Source organism: Osmia bicornis, chromosome 11 (assembly GCF_907164935.1).
Source record: "Osmia bicornis bicornis chromosome 11, iOsmBic2.1, whole genome shotgun sequence".
Taxonomy (NCBI): domain Eukaryota; kingdom Metazoa; phylum Arthropoda; class Insecta; order Hymenoptera; family Megachilidae; genus Osmia; species Osmia bicornis.
Window position 1 is genome coordinate 3,223,058 of NC_060226.1, and position 18,463 is coordinate 3,241,520.

The 18,463-nt window shown below is 32.9% G+C and overlaps 1 protein-coding gene across 6 annotated transcripts in view; it reads right to left on the reverse strand.

Moving 5' to 3' along the window:
* Positions 1-18,463, reverse strand: part of LOC114877001 (collagen alpha-1(XVIII) chain) — a 182,721-nt gene that overhangs the window by 133,089 nt on the left and 31,169 nt on the right. For all 6 annotated transcript variants that reach the window (XM_029189046.2, XM_029189043.2, XM_029189041.2 and 3 more), the window contains exons 3-4: positions 7,329-7,594; positions 5,899-6,174 (exon numbers count right to left, since the gene is read on the reverse strand). In XM_029189046.2, coding sequence (XP_029044879.2) covers positions 5,899-6,174; positions 7,329-7,594 — 542 coding nt within the window. The remainder of the gene's footprint in view (positions 1-5,898; positions 6,175-7,328; positions 7,595-18,463) is intronic.

Genomic DNA, 18,463 nt, shown 5'->3' on the forward strand with positions numbered 1-18,463 from the left:
ATAAATGACAGATCAAAATGAAGAAAACAAAATGTAGAACTATGAGACAAAATTGAAGAATAGAAAATAGAATGAACAGGTAGAACACAAATAAAGGAGACGTGATAATAATAAAACTTCAGAAATAAAGATAAAATAAATAAAATAAATAGAAAATAAAGATAAAAAAATGATTAAAGAACAAAATGGAAAGAAAACTTATTAATCAATCTACAGGTAGACAAAGAGTGGTAGGAAGAATAAACGAGGAGTTATGGTAAAAAAATAATCCATCTTCATTAGCATTTAAATAAGTCTGTCGAAGAGGAAAACGGAAGTTGACGAACTCACATTTCCCCATCAGCCAACCATTTCTTTTTTTCTTGCAAATACCTCGAACTGCTTAGGAATTGACACGAAAGAAATACACAATAATATTTTGAGTGTTTCTAATTAACAAAATGATTATGTATTTAAATTATTCGTACTACTCTAAACAAGTACCTTTTTTCACACAAGTCAAAGAACTTTTTATTTTTATTTTAAAGAAACGAATTCTTTTATTCTATTTATGGTACAGTAACGATATAATATTGAAAAACATTTTTTCTATAAATTCTGCTGTATCAAGCAACTATATAACAAAAAACATCATTTCGTGTATAACAGAGGAACAGAAAATAACTAATAAGCTCCAATACTGTGAACGTTTCATTCATTACTGATTCCATTCAACTCACCATTTTTAGTATATTTGCTATTTTATGAAGTGGCATTTAGCTTTTCAATCGTTACACCAAAAACGAGCTGCCAGCGATTTAAATCCTTTTTTAAGCTACGAGCGTTCATTTAAAACGTGAATAACCTCGATCGGTTGAATTTGTTTCATAAATATCCAATGCTTGACAAAAATATCCTAGTAACGATATCAAGAAAAAAAAAAGAGAAATTATGAACACAGTTACACGCTAATAAAGATGCATGAAAAGGGAGCCGTGCGGTTAAACGTGTAATTTTATCCGATGAAGTAATCTCGACGTTTGAACATGCACAATGAAGTCCTAACGACATTCATTAGAGAAACAATCTCGAACAAAGTCACGCTGGTTATGTTTTAATACCGCAAAGGAAAAAAGGGGTGAATTAAATCGAGCCTGGTAATTTTAGAGTTTTAATCGTTCCTCGTAAAGTAGCTTGTAAATCGTTATCATTTCCGTGGGAATTAGCAGTTTCCTAGAAATAATATATTTTTAACATATCTAGCTGAAATACCGTGCCCTGCTGTTTCATCAAATGTTGTAATTTTCATATTTTAAAATATTTTACTACACAATTGAAATATAAAGAAAAAGAGCAGCTTGGAATTGGAAAATAATATTTATTAACATAGAATTAATTAACAATGCTACTTGCTGGAAGTTATCTCATGATATTAATATGATTTATTAAAAAGTAACAAAAAAATTGGCAAGAATTATAATAAAAAATGTAAAAATTTAGTTAAATATTATTGCCAGAAATCAGCTTGTATTCCTCCAGAAAAATGAAATTCAATTTTCACCAGTTCATTCGAAAAACGCAACGAACGAGTTTACTTTTTTATCGTCGAACAACAACAAGGAGAAATTTGTTCTGCTGGATATAGAATAATGAAGGGAAGGTGGACCGACCCGGAAAGGCTGCCTCTAAATGGCTAATTTCATATAACGAAGCAATCTCTGCGTCTCGACGCCTGTTCCATAGCAGTAACGACGCTCGTTAAAGAAACGCGAACACGAGGAATAAGCACGGGGAAGGGGAAAAAAGGAAACCATAATACTGGTAGGCTAATAGTCTAAGAAAGCTGAATGTTAATTTCTATAATTAATCGAGTATCTTCTTTCTTAATCTTCTTTGTTAATAATTCTTTGTTGAAAGAATATTGGGTGAAACAAGGGTGTCTCTGATCTCGCTAATCTCATGTAAAGACAACTAGTTTTCGGTGTTTCCGTGAAAATACACTGATATCAGAACAATGTCCGTTCCTCTGAAGAAGAGAGTAGCTAGCCAGTCGGTGGTTTTATACAGGGTGCATATCCCTCCTGATGCTGATGGTATACATTCTACATTCTAGCTTATGGTCTGGTGCACGATGCGCATCCACTTCGTCCTCGTTACATTTCCCCCGGTTATATATCCTTACGATCCTCGAGAATAGTATGGATACTCTCTAGGCCCGCGAATGAAGCCCTACGGGCTGTCTTTATCCCAGGATTCTTGCGAGAAACGAGTTTTTCTCTGCGCATATCGCTAGCTTGAGTTTGGACTCCGAGTATTAGGCTGACATCAGGGAAATGAGAATTTTCTAAATGACAATGGAAAGTTCTATCATGGGGCACGTATTCTTCCTCTTTCCTTTCTCCTTTTCATTGACCCTCCCTCTTCCCTTTTTCTCCCGGAGGCTAAAGTTATTTATCATTTTCATTTCGGATATTTTACAACTGAATAAACTCTTGAATTTTCCAAATTTTGTAATTTATTAAATTTTATCCTACACTTTTGTTATCGAAAATGCATAAACAGCAAGCTATATGCGATGAAAAACTATTTTCTTGTAATATGCAATGTAATATGCAATTTGCCTCGTGAAAATTTATTGTCCCTTAGCAGCAACGATGTAATGTTCCCCAAAGTATGTATACCGTCAGAATGCATAGTAAGTTACATTTATCGTGCGAAAAGGTCACATTAATAAATAATGTAAAATACGGATTAGATGGTATGTATATGGAGACTGAATGCGGCATTATCTTTGAAACGCGATGAAACCTGCACGATGGTATGTATTATGATGCTGCTGTAAACGCAACCGCAGCAGTGTAAAATGCAAGCGGAAACTGTGTAGCCGGTGCATTCTTACCCAACTTACGGTCCTTTTATGCAGATTCGATCGTAAATTAAAGGCTGTTGCAGCTCTCGCGTCGAAATAATTATACGCGACACGTTCGTGAGCTTTCCTTTACGCTCGACAATTTTCTCAAATACCTGCACACCGAAATAACGATTTAAAAAATTCCAGCAAAATGATTTAAACAAATTTTTCTCCCATTATTTGTTGCAATTTTTGTAATAAAAAGGTCTAAACCTAACGATAGAAGATTGCTAATATATGAAAGGAGTTGACGTTAAAACGAGAAAAGAGATCGGTTAATAATTTAGAAAATAATGAATGTATGTATGCTTTCTGGGTCAAGCGGGCACGAACGATTAACAAAGTTCAACAACACCACTTTTTGTATTTTGAAGTTGAAAATAAGGGTCGGTGTAATATTGGAAAAGCAGTACAAATACTGAAAATTTAATTTTCTGCCAGAGCGATTCTACCAAACGTCAGGCTAATTGATTACTCGCTACTTCGATTTCAATAGCTGCGTGGCTTGAAATTGGTAAATAATCGAAAAATTAAAAAAAGAAAATTGCTTTATTTGTAATATCTAATGGGATCACGAATTTTTCAAAAATCTATGTAAGTAGGTATGTCCCAGACGGTGATCTCTTCTACTTCAATGTATTATACTTTTATTTGTAAACTTATATTAATAACTGAAATTTTATTTTATTTTATTTTATTTTTAATTTTATTTAATATGACAAACTATAAAAACACGATTAAAAATAAGTTCAAATACATAGATACTATATGAGCAATAGCACTCATAAAATGAAATTATTATTATAATGAAATTTAAGTTATTTTTCTATCTACTATTTCGGATAAAAGAACAAAGAAAAGTTGAATGTAACATTTTAAATTATTTCTTTCGACTGATTGATCGAATTGTAGCTATTCAAATGCATTCGATTCGCGTTCGACCGAAGCGTTCAAATGAATTCATGCAGACTCGAGCAAACTTATTCCAATCGAAACAATACGAACTAAGGGAAGGATGAGAAAATGCAAAAGATTTCAAACGGTTGTCGGTATTTCTCGGCAGAAAAGTAATCGTGCGAAACAGAGTGGTGAAAGATCGAAGAGAAACTCGACGACACACATAGATAAACGACAAATTGTTCCCGGGTCAAATCTTCCACCTCGGTTCTTCTTCTTTTGTGTCGAGCTTTCAGCTCTCGATTTTTAAATTGCTCGCTGTCTGGTGTATGTTATTTAATAACATATAATCAGATAACCAAAGAAAAGATTATTTGTTCCTATTGAAAATTGGAAAAATTCTGCAAATTGACTCTAATAATCTTCTACTTTTTTCCATAGATCAGAAAGTAAAAAATTACTTCATCTTTTAACTTGTCATAGAACTTTGAATACGATTCACTTAAATTTAAACCACCTAATTTAAAATTATAATCATAAATAAACTGTATCGTGGCATTTTGTAATTAACAATAAATGCAATATTTGCACAAAATTTGTACAATTTCTAAAGATTGTTATTCATATTGCACAAAAAAGTCGCTCCGAAGATATTACTGAGATTATTAATTAATAAAAACAAAATCACGTGTACTATTGTTATGGAAATACAATAAAGCTCATTATGTATTAGTTTTAATGTATTAAGAAGACAGAATATTAAAATTGATAAGAATTATCGCAAATATAGAAATAATAAAGAGTATTAATATTGAGGATAAATCGGATCATATTAATCGCGACAGTATAATTTCCCGTTGGAGGGTAGTGTGCTATTATATAATTATAACGAAATATTGCAATGCACCAGATTGCAACAATTATCGTCAGCGGCTAATTAACAAAGGACTGAAGTAAATCATTGTCTCCGATGGTTACGTTATATCAGTATGGGTATTAATTATCGTTAAACGACAATTTGAAACGTAGTAGAAAATCGAGATTTCAAATGGTATAAGCTTAAAATTATAAATAATTATGTTTGATTACTTACTTGTCGGTTTAGACGGCAATAAATGTCTTTAACTTTAAACTTATGAAAATATCTTATAGTTATTCAACGTAACAAAATTACTTAGAATTTTATTCCTTTCTGGTATTCTCTCTAATATAATTATGCAAAATCTACAATTTAACATTTTTGTATCAATTTGATACATTTTTAGCGTTTTGTAGTACGAGAAATACACAGTAATGCAAATGCATACTGTCATCTTTAGATCTTCCAAATTAACTCAACGGTAAACATTGAATTTATAGAGAAAAAATCTTTTGTAATACCTTCTGTTTCTAATGCCTTTCTGGCTAATTGAATAATAATCGATAACTAATTACAATTTTATTCCATAAAAATATTGGAGAGAAACAATTTCACCTTCAAATTTCCATCTTGTATCTAATACAAGATCTTAAAAAGAAATTTTCAGTATCTTATGCTAATATTTTATCAAAGAACTCGACTAGCAATTAAATTACTACAGCATGCAATTTTTATAATGACCATTGCGTTTCGAAGTTAATTCGCAATTATTTATCAGTCTCCTTAAGACTGACGAAACTCGTGAAGAAAATTCTAATATTTATTAAAAAATGAAAACGATGCTGAATTCTCCACGATTCTTTCACGAATAAAATAATTTGATACACCAAACTTGGAAACATTTCATTTCATTCTTCCCCAGTTTAGTAAAAAAGAAAATGACGTAAAATAATTAATGACACATTCTGCATATTTGACACGTATAGTATATAACAAATCGTGTGCCAGTTGTAAAATGAATTAAAGCGGTCACATAAATATTCCGGTGCATTTTAAATTTATGCATGTATAATATTTTGAGCAGACCGAAATTCATACCGACAAGTGACTCGATTCGTCCACCGAGCGATATTCAAATTGTGGTTTTGTTATCGAAAATCAGAACAGATTCAACCTCGTTCAGCATCGCTTCAACAACGATTATATTAATTCCAGCATGAATCATCAATGATAAAGCTGTTTATGTACTCACGTCGTATCTCTCTTGAATATGGGGACCGGCCTGGGCGATGTACAATGTGCTGGCAGTGTCGAACACTAATTCCAAAGGTATCCTGGTCACTCTTTGTTTCGCCATTTCGTGACAATTTAGGTACAAAGTGACCTCGGTTGTCGAGACCCTGATGACGATTTTCGACCATTTCTTCGTCAATTTTGGCACCGTGAATTTTGCCACTTCCTCTGAATGTGAATGTTGATCAGAATTAGTGTAAATTAGGGAAACGTTTTGATTAGTCCCTGGACCGTCCTATAAAAAGAAAATTTCATAATTTAAAATAGTAATTGTGAAGAAGTTACATTTTGCATAATCATTACAGCATTATTGGAAGGTTAGTTATCAGAGAACCATAAAGAAATGCAAAGAATAACTCAAGTATTTTATATAAAAAACACACTTTCCATCTTCAAATAGGAGGTACCAATTTCCAGAGGGTGACTTCACCTCTTAAACTTGAGTCTTTGCCAACTTTCTTTATGACTTTCTCTCTTTCCTTATGTTCGAGGTGAGACAACGCCATTTGTATAAAAGGCATAATTTAAACGCTATGATAAGATAAATTTCACAATCTTTAAGACCCTCCCCAGGGCTGTGTCAACTGAATTAACATTTCTCGTGTTTTAATTGCGCTGCCCTCCAAAAAGCCCGGAAATGGAGAAAAATAGAGAAAAAAACAACCCGTCGATTAAGTGTTAATATTCAACTCTCGTTATTAAACAACAAGCGATTGCTTTCGCCATCAGAATTGTCTCCAGATATTTTGACAGAGGGACCTCGAAGATTCGAAAATTGAGCTGTTTTCCCACGGTGGTAACCTGTTACAGTCGATTCCCATAGGAATCGGGATATCCCGAAACGTCAAAAGGGGCAGGACTGTTTCTGCTGCAGAACACGTAGGTACCGTATTACCCGTGGAAACGGTGCAGCGAGAAACGTGAAAGATCTCAAAGAAATTTGAAGAGCCCGAGAGCTGCAACAATGGCCTCGAAGGGATTGGGAAACATGAGAGAACGCTCTTCATTCGACGATGGGGAGTGTCGACTTAAAACCCTATTGCACCGTCAGAGCTCATTTCTTATAAATCGACCGATTCTACTTGGAAATTTTCGTCGACCTCTTGATTGACTTTACATACACCTACGGATCCTTCGTTCTCTTATCCAACCCTTATCCCCACGATCGTATATTCCGAAAGAATACGAACAGATATACGGATCAAGGGTAGATGTACTACTTGAACGAACCAGCATTACTAACGTAAAAAACAAATTGTTTCAACGAAAGCCCAGAATTTTAAAATTCAAAAACTCTAAGGTTTCTAAATTTCTAAAAAACCTGGCCCACCCCAGAAAAAAGTCCTACGTCACTGCTTATAAATTTTATGTAATTTGAGAAATACTTACCGAAATTCGGATTCCGAACTGCACCACCGTTTCAAATGGATTAAGAACCGCGAAGAGATAACTGGTCCTGAAGGATGTCGGTTTGAATGTTGCCACCAGAGTAAACTCAGCAGGCAGTTTTTCAGGAAGATATAATCGATAGGGTTGTTTAACTTCAGAACCAGGTTTGAAACCAAAAGCTGGAAATCCATCGAGGCCATCGTCGATGTACAAATTATTGTCGTCTGTCGATGCCACCGCTGCCTCCAGTAAATCATAAACCAGTTCTGAAACAAAAAGGTGCGAAAAACGGTGGTTAAAGAATTCTTTCTTTTTTCTTTTAAAGAGATAGGCCGTTATTGGCGGATATTGCATTTAATATTTCAATGCTTGCACAATGCAATGATCTAAAAATTTTCCGATTATAATTCAGAGAAAATAATTGAAAAATATTTTAATATTAAAATATTACATTTCAAATTTCTTCTTTAAAAATATTTTTTCAATTTCTTTTTTAGAGTATATTTAGTATTTATTACGTACGTAATATTATTTCTAATTGGCATGGAAACTAACAAAAGAACATACATAAATATTTAATAATAATTACACGATAATTAATGTAACTTTACAAGCACTTTTTATTGTATTCAAATTAAGTCGTCATATTAACGATCTAATTTTCGCCGAAGTTTATTCTTACTTCTATTTACCAACCCATTCTGCAAAATTACAAACTCTTTTAAGAGTGAAAAGGCGAATGGTTCAACTCGAAGTTCTAAAGTGTATAAAACTCGTTCCGCTAAGATGATTTTAGATCAACATCGCGAAAGTACGTAGGAACTTAAAAAAAACATAAAGAAGAAAAAACAATATAAAACAATTAGGGATTTCTTTTTAAAACTTGTTTAAGCGCATTTCATCTTGTAATAGCGTTTTACAAATTATAGTATTTCCTTAGCTTCTTGGGGAATCATAAATAATTAATAAAGACAAATTATCTTGCAATCATTAATTGAACATTAATTTTTTAAATACCTCATTTTTACTTACAAACTACGTGACCTACTTTCTATGCTACAGACTGTTTATAATTATGCAAATTATTTAAATGAAGTTCGTGCGACAAACTCTGACACATGAACCGGTTAACTATCGCGGTAAACCATGAATATTATTTTAACAGAATTTCAAGAACTACTTACGCCCTAACATCCCGCCCCTGAGACTACAGTTAATTAAGGACACCGTTTGGAAACAGAGAGTACATGTGGTGCAATGTCGAAAGTAGGGAAAAATGCGAACCAGAGGAAAGTAGTTCAAACTGAAAGCGAGAAGTTTAATTAATTCGATGCGTGGAGACTCAGGATTAGCGAAGGAAATCTTGATAAGGCTGCCATCAGCACCGTCCGCTGATACGATTCGCGGCACGAAAAATCGTGAAAAGCTAATGCTCTTGAACATCTTGTTTGGCCGATCTGATTGGAATTATTAAGCAGGTTAAATTGAACTGACTCCAGGATATGGTGGAAACTTTGAAGCGAAATAGTTTAACTTCTTCTTTTTAGAAATTGCAACTACTTTTGGAATTCTTTCCACGATAGAAATAATGTTCTAGGTTTAATTAAAAAATATATCTTTCGAAAATGATGAGCCCAAGAAGGTCCCATGTATACCAACAGGGAAGGTTGATGTTATTAATGCAAAGAGTTGATCAGATGAGTAATGATACATTATAGAGTATTATTCGTACTGAATTACCGTAGAAATATCATTTGAATGCGTATCATATTATTTGATACATTTTTACAGAAATGTCTAAGCCTCCTCGTGATTATAATCATATTTCTAGTACATATATCACAGCCCCATTTCGTGGTCCATGTATCATGTAGATTCCTGACACTCAATATACTACAGTTCACCGCAGCTGAAAGCTCGCTTCGATAATCGATATTTATTGTCGAAATATGAGTCTATGCAGTAAATCGCATTAAAAATTGTAAGCTTAACATCGATTCAATCGGTCTTACAACACGATATTTCTTACCACATAGATCTTCTTAACTGTGACTTATTTTATATTGGTTCATGAAAGATAATTTGAAAGCGTATTTCAAGTTTATTTAATAAAATCAAAGAAGTGACGAATAAAATTACTAATTAATCTGCTGTTTATACTACGGCTGATTTATGCACGATTTTACTATCTAAACGGTGTCTATTCCTACTGCGTTTGATTATTCTCACAAGTACTATTGTATTTCAATACAGAATTGGTTCACACAGTATATACTTGCATTTATCGCCACCAAACACTTTTTTTAGATAAATTACTCTAAAATAATTTATAGTGTATGTTTACGTTTATTTTTCAAATAATTTGGAAGAGATTCTTACTTTTAGCGTAGCTCTTCTTCACTAAGATGCTTCTCTGATACTATGGATCGTTCACTAGGGATGTGAAGATATATCTGAACCTCAGAGCCAGAGTGTAATAAGATGAAAGTTAAAAAGTTACGTAAGTACATGTCTCCAGCGATTTCAAAATTAAAAGGCTTTTGCACCTTTGATTTTCTCTTCTCTAAAATTTTAAAAGTGTACCGAATATACTTCGGCTCTGAGGTCTAGATATATAAACTTGATGTGGAAATAAACTCCGTTTATTCGATGTGCTCGCTTTCCGATCGTGTACTGACGCGAGGAACACACAAGAACGAATGGAAGTACGATCGCGCTTCGGCACGTCTGTCGCCGGTCGCCGATAATCCGAGTGTTTATCCACAGGGATTATCAACTCTACTGTTCTTGCAGGTAGCCTTTTCGCATAGTAAATAATAATTCCCATTCACGTGTAACAGATTCAAATGAAATAATTTATACCTATATATTTTGAAATTTTATATTTGAAAATACAATATAACATTTTAGAAACTATAAGATCGAAGAGTTCAATGCTTGACAGATTCGATGAACGTATGTAATATGGAGACTTCAACAAGCGCATAAGAGATGATCCATGGAAACCTTCCTTACGTTCATACTCTTTTAATATAAAATTTTTTGTTTTGCATAGAAATCATAATAAAATCTATGTAATCTAAGAGTAAAATACTCGAAAATTTTGCGAATCAACTATACAGATGCATTTTAACTTCCAAATGATAATTTTGTAATATTTTTTGTAATAATTTGTGTATACGTTTATACACGAAACTTATGTATAATAAAAACTTGAATTTTAAGTTTAGTATATAAATACTTATTTTGTTTTTATAAAAGCAATTTTGAGACATTTCTACCGGGTCAGTTACGTGTCAAATATTTTAATTAGCAGTACATATACTTTTTGCATTTTTCAACGTTTGCAAACTAACACCTATTAAATTCTCACTATATCTCTTACTTTATAAAACAATTTAAACAAATTCGAGTAGTTTCTCAGCAAAAAGAACGAAAAACAATCTCAGTATAAAACAATAAAGTAGATAATGATTAAAGGGAAAAGTATCGATAAAGTAACTTTATGAAACAAGAGTTTATAACTAAAAAAAGCCTCTTTGTAATACAATAACGATCAATGTCAGGCGAAACAGTTTTATAATAAACAAAAAGTGAAATAGTATTCTAAGCGAAAACTTCTCAAAGTCTTCTGTTGAAGATGAAACTCTCTTTTTTTCTAAGGAAGTGCTCGTCATCTGACTATTTTCAGTCGAGAAAATCGAATTTCCGGTTAAAGTGGTTTCTTGATCGCCTTACGTATCCGTTTTATTCGCATTTTAATTTTATCCACGGAAAATGCGCGCAGCGATGCGGCACTCGTTGTAACAGAACGTAAACGTTTACCTCCATTTTCTGGCTATTGATTCACGATGGCTCGCCATTTGAAAGGTTTCATTCGCGGATTAAAAACTCGCCCAATTCCATAGAGATCGACGCCATTCGACGCATTCACGCTGTGTTTACAGCGTAACGTGGAAAGATTGATACGGATTCGAGAAGAATCGCTTCAACACGATCAATTTGAACCGTGAGCAAATTGCGACGAATCTTTTCGATCGTTGAAAAACAATGCATACCAAATCACTGATTGATCCTGACCGTGCCTCACGATAAATGAAGATAAATGGAACACTCGATTCGACGTGATTTCATTCATATCGTTTTACAGATTTATACTCGCTTAAGATTAAACCTTTCATTAATATAGAATTTTTGTTTTTTATATAACGACAAATAAATATATGTAATATAATCAAATTCAAAGATTTTTAAATATGGTCCAAAGGAAAAAGGATGAAAATTCAAAAAATTTCAAAAACTGAGGCACTTTATCCTCGGACAAGCGGTGTCAACCATTTAATACGAAAAAAAATTCTGTTTGTTGCGTCGTAAAGCATCATCGGGCTGATAAAAGCTGTACACCCGTCAAAAGAACAATTTCAACGTGAAACGAGAAAGAAAAACAAGGTTTTGTGTCGAATGAGAAACGAAACGTATGATCGAAATACTAGCGTCGGACCAGAGACGCGTAAAATCGTTCCCGTGGAATGAATACAAAAACTAGAGTAGCTGAAGCGGTGTTCCATGAATAATGCGCGAAAAATTCAGAAATTATCACTGAAAGTGGATACGAGAGTTTAACGCGAGATAAGTGATTGCGGCGTGCACGGAAATCCAATAAAAATCGACGTCGACTTCCGCCCACCTTCTGCCTACAACCTGGAGATCCATAAGACCCTTCCAGCAGAATAAAACCGTGTAAATGACGATGGAAATTTCGAAATCCAGATGGTTTCTAGGATGATATCGTTACGAGTGATAGAATGAAAAGGGACACGGAGGAAAAATTACGAATTCGATGAATCCTAGTCGATGTCCTTCCTGAATTTTTTTCCTTTTTCAATAAAGTCTTGCAAAACTATGCTGAGAAAATATCGAGAGAGCAAAAAACAGAGGTTGCAGGAAAGAATTAAATGTTTTTTTTTTTAATCAGAAGTTTTGTGAAATTAATTAAAATACAGTCGCGTTGCTTCGAAAGAGGTAAATACTTTCACAACTCCCAAACAAATGTCAACCAAATAACATATTTAGATTTTTAGATTTTAATATTTAGCAAATTTGGTATTGGAAAATAGAGTAAACAAAAACACAATATTTGTGTATTATTATACTTGCTCTCTAAATAAATATAATTATTTATATAATTCTCTCTAAAGTTCGCCAAATTAATGTATATTGGCATAATAAACTAATTAAATAAATGCAATAATACAACCAATACAAGAAATTAATTTTCTGCACAGATAATTAAACTGCTAAATTATATCATCACATAGATTCAATGCTAAATATCAGGACACTTTGTGAATTTGTATCTGCTTTAACGTAAAAGCTGCTAGTAAATTTATTGATTGCTGTTTGAAGTAAACATAACCAATTAATTCAGAAGTAAATTCCGAAATTCTGTCGTAGTGATAGTATTTCGAAATCATAGTAATACATATGATTTTCGCGCTAATTTGAATCTATTCATCGTTCATACGGAATATTTATTGAAAAGAATACGAAAATTTGTAAAATGAGAAATTCAAGACAAATAAATGTAATTATGAAAATATACTACCCTAGTGCAATAATTTTGTTAGATTTTAAAGTCTAATAAAGGAAATTTAATAAATTGAATTATATACCAAACAACATGGATTGAAGAATTTAAAATAAAAAATAGCAGAATCTATAAATTCTATAAAAGTTACATAAGATTAAATTTAAATAGGTATTTCACTAATATATAAAAATAAGTACATGTATTAATTTAATACATTTCATATATTTCACAGAGTAAAAAATAAACTACGTGATATTAAGAAATATTCCACCAGCACGGTCTGATTTCTTTGAAGAATGCAATTTCCAAGGTTTCATTCAATTTAATTCGAACCTTTGATATTCACAAGAGCCATCAAAAATAAACATTCATTGAATCTATCTTTCCATTTAGAAATTTATCGTAAATTATTGCAATTTATTGCAATTAATTAAAAGTCGATCGAAACTTTCCCCGATAACGAAATCCGATATTCCCACGTTCGTTTAGCAACTCGTTGTTATATTAGCTTCACCCCTTGGGAGAAGAGTGTTAATTATTTTCACCGACAAAAATCATCCTCCAGCATATGTGTCTCGGGTTATTCTACTTTTTGTTTTACATTTTCAGAGACAACCGCTGAGCGGATGTTGTAACACGTGTTCCGTCATGTTTTTACCCTAACTTCAGTGCAACGCGTGTTGTGCAATGTCCCCTGAATTCGATAATTATGAGATAAACTTCTTGTTTCACGTTCAGGAAGTTATACGCGGATTCTATTCCACCAGACGTGTTCAGAGACGAACTAACAAATATAATCCTAAGTAGCTTATGGTAGGAATTTGTTTAATTATAATTACAGATTTTGAAAAGTAATTATATTAATACTCTGTGGTACATAGAACATTTGTTCTCTTAAATAATTAATAAAAATGATTCTTACTTTCTGAAGTTTATACAATCTTATGTTATTGTATTATGTTATTGCATATTTAACAGCAAATTTCAAAATAATTTTAGACAGAAGGTATTAAAAAATAACACCTATGGTATATCATTTTGAAACTAGCCGCTTTTTAATCTGCCTTCTCCATGAGCTCCCTCTGGGGAGCTTATACTTACCTACGTAACCTCAAAACAATAAAAAAAAAAGATTTAACCACAAACCCATAGTGATAATGTATCACATCTTATCTATTATTTTCAAAATATCTCATTTTCCTCTATCAAACATTGCAAATATCTAACACAAGTATTTTTAATTAGGTGAGACAAAAAGTCCTAATGATATGGGTAATGGATTCCAATAGAAATTTGAACGTCGCAAAAATAGAAAATAAAATCATACAAATCAATGTTTCAAATTTGTAACAAAATAGATATATTGCTATTGCAAAAAACTTCTCACCTGTTTCTCTGTTATTCCTTCACGTCAGGGAAATAAAACTCAGACGGAATTGTAAAGTAAAAATCTAGGAAGAGAATAATCGTGAAAGAAATCAAGCAAGTAAAGTACGACGTACTATTTGCAGGAAAACAACTTACGAGTAATCGACGAGAAACGTCGATAGACAGTGAGCACACGTTGTCTTGAAACGAGGAAATTGAGTTTCAAACTTTCTACTTCTCCAGCACAAGTTTCATCCGAGATTCACTCGAGATTCACCCGCGCTTTTACTGCGTCAAGGTTTTATAAACTCTGACGGTTCGCTCGTCTCCCGTCTGATGGCGCTAGTTTAACCAACTGCCAGTGTTGTCTGACTCGTTATAGTCGCTACCTACTTTATTATCCAACAAGTAGTTAGAGCAGATTCGGACAACTCGATGCCCTTAGAGTAGTTATTGCTACGAGCAGCTAAGTCACGCTTCAGAGGGCAGCAGTTGTATAGTGGAGAGGAAATTTAAAAATAATTACGTTCCTAATTAATAAATTCATTTATTTAAAAATTAGTATATCGATAGCTCGAGTAAATCTACATTTCGAATATTCAATATTCTGATATTTATGTTTTCGAATAACAATGTTTCTAATATTTGTATTCTGAAACACCTAAGACATTTAATATTTGAATTTTTCATAAATCCGTGATTTTTGTTTTTTAATGAATTTTCATTAGAGAATGGTAAGGATGCAGGCAAGACAAACGGAAGGAAGTAACAGCTCTCCTAGTGGAATACATACGTCTAGTTGGCAAAGAAGTTTTATTTGTCGGGAAAGATGGGCTAATTGTTCAAAACTCTAAGCGGACGAACGCGGAAACGATGAGGCCGTGTTAATTGGCGAGTCAGCGGCGATTTAACACGCCCTAAAATCAAAGCTCATGCGGGTTTCCGGTGAACCTACAAAGAGCTTTGTTTCGCGACGCGGCAACGAGTACCGGGCTAAGTTAATAGTTAAAGTAAATTGGAAACCGAGATTGGAAACTCTGACAATGGGCGTTCTTATTAACTGAATTAAAGGAACTAACACGGCCCGTCGGATTTACTAATTGTTAGATTACGCGAGTATCCATTTTCATAACCATTAGACTGTGAACATTAATATAACTGAAATATACTTAAATGACATGATTTATAACTTCAAATAAAATCAAAACATAGAAGAATTAATAAAAATAGTAATTCCTTTTTTAAACAAATTATTCACACACAAATTCAAAGATAAACAAATAAATCAACGTCGAATTATTCAACACATTATATCTAATTAATATTTCCTTTCTCGCGGTTCATTTATCATCAACATTTACTTTTGTAAAACTATTCCTTGGTCACTTTAAAAAATTTGCTCCTTGACGTTAAATATCATTAGGATGAAGGAAAGTATTCGAGAAGCCGATTAAATGGAGCGTGTTAAAGTGGTATGCGAAGGGAATCGATAAATTCACGTAATTATTTTCGACGATCTTCCGCTATTGTTCGAAAGTTCCTGCGACAATGATTGATACAAAGCCGCTTGCCCTGCGTGAGATGATAAATTGCCATGATGAAAAAAATGTTCTTTACCCACTGAGGCGATTTCGAAACCACGGGTCAAGAGTGCCTAAAGAGAAAATGGGTAAACAAGAAGTACCATTAAACTGAACTTTCAAAGTTAATTAGTTTTCAATTTTGGTTTCCAATACTAAAAATGAAGCTATTCCATTCTAAGCTACTACTTGATGTACCTGTTATGTTTCTAAGTTAAAATTAAAAATGTTGTTATTCCAGAAAACAGTGGATAATTTTGTAAATTATTATTCAAATGTCACCTACATATGATAGTTGTAATTTTTATTAATTTAAATACGCAAGAAATTAGACGAAATTAATAAATTATGAAATATAATAAATACGTATGAAATATCGTAGAGCTATACTACTAGCAGTATAGCTCCAAGATAACTATCACATTGTTAAATATTTTTCTAAGATGTTATCAAAAATATTTAAACAGTATATTAACACTGTAATGAAGAATTATGACTGATAATACAATATAATGGTATTAACAATAACAAATTGTTCAATTTTCTCAAAAACAAAGTTGTATATGGACAAATGTTATTACACATTTTTGATATGTATATTTTTTTTCACAAAATCATTTTTCATATATGGGACATCCTATATGTGCCCCTTTCTTCAGGGAATTGACAAATGCCTTTTTAACAAAAGTGTCGGAAATAAACAAGGAACTTCTTAAAACGTTAAACGGAGTTTCCTCAGCACTCTTGATCGTGAAAGCGTGGACAGTTAGCGAGCATAAAAGAGTCACAGTTTCCTATTTCCGATATCCTTTCCCCACCTGGTGCACTCGTTGGCCCGATTCCGAAGCTCAACGAAGAGAAAACAGAGGTGATTTCATCCCTTTCTTTTATGGCTGACCGGCTCAGAAGTCGGCGAACAGATTTAATCAGAAAACTTGAAACGAGAGGACACTTTCGTTCCAGTCTCCTTCATACACCTGTCCCTTTTCTTCTCTTCTCCTTTACATTTCTCACCTTTTCATTCGTTCTTAACACCCTATTGTTTAATTTGCGTTCAAATGAATCGTCATGACCTTTGCAACCTTCGTAATTTTCAAAGTGGGATACTTCATATTAAAATAAATTTTAATTTTTAAAATAGACGACAGATACCACAATTGTTATAAATTTATTATTCCAGAGAAAAAATGTTAAATATTAAAGGATACGAAACCAACAGGTGTTGACAGACTTTTATCAGCGCATAAAACCTGCCATCTTCGAGATTCAAGTATATACATCTTGTATCGTTTGAATATTTGTTACACCCTTGAGGAACATTAGCCTGGTTTCGCTTTCTCCTATCGCAATACGTTTCAGAAGCAAACCAAATATGACAGTCTGGCTCATCTCCAAGCTCCCTTGTAAATCAACCGATCTCGAAAGGGCGAAAGCACGCGAGACCCATCATAAAAGAGAACAGAAGAAAGGGTTGGCGTGGATGAAGAAACGAGAAGAAAAGACTCGGAACGTTATAGGTGAGAGATTCCTCTCATACTTTCCGTTTCAGGAGCTGCCCTTTATATTTGTCTCGGAAGAATATGAACGATTCTCGTATTATACCACACTGCGAATCCTTTTTTCAAAAGCCAGTTTATAAACGACCCGATGAAATTTCTATCTGGAGTATCAAACCCATTAGAGGATCCTTTATTAAAAATACTTGCATGATAAAATTTGCTGGTTGATAGTAAGTATTGATCAAATAAATTGCACTTCGCTAACAAAAGGAGAACAACTTCCAAAGCAATATGAATAATATAATAAAATATATAGGTAGCACAAGATATTTGTACACTATCCTATTACGTACCCCTCAGCCAAAAAAATAATGATTCGTCATCGTTAAGAAAATTGAAATACTTCTGAACGAAGTAAGAAACAAGGAAGAAAGGTGCTTGAGGAGTGTTAATTGGATTCAACTCTGTTCCCCCTAATTTACCCTTCCCTGTTCGCAAGTATTCCGAAACAAGAAGCAAACGCTTGGAAACCGCAGGGTGTTTCAACCATTTCGTTGGAATTGTTGAAAATTATAAGGAATCTTCAGCTTCCGCCAGCTTTTCTTAAACTTTAAAAACGGACAATCCCAGAATGTCTTTTGTTTTTCACTTAACTATCTAACTTAGGAAAAAAAAATCACCGAACACTTCCTACGAGTCTGTCGAGTCCAAGAAGCGCAAACTTTATACAGGAGAAAATTTCTAACTTCTAAGAATTTTAGGTCACATGTTAGTTATATTACTTATATTTTAATAAGAACTTCTTTATAATATAAAAACAGCGTTGGTTTTTACATAATTTAATAAACACAACAAGTGTAAGAAAAATTAGAATATTAAAAAAATATGCAAAATTGAAAAATTTAATTAAAAAATTAATTTATTACTTCCCATAGAATTAAATTATTTAAAAACTTCTAGCTGTACACGATAAAGTGTAAAAAAGCTGATTAACATTTTTAATTAAAAGTTTGTCACATTTGCAACTGAATTGATTTAAGTTAAATTTAAGAAATGGTTTCAAGGCACCATTAGTAATGCTACGTCTGTAGATGGGCA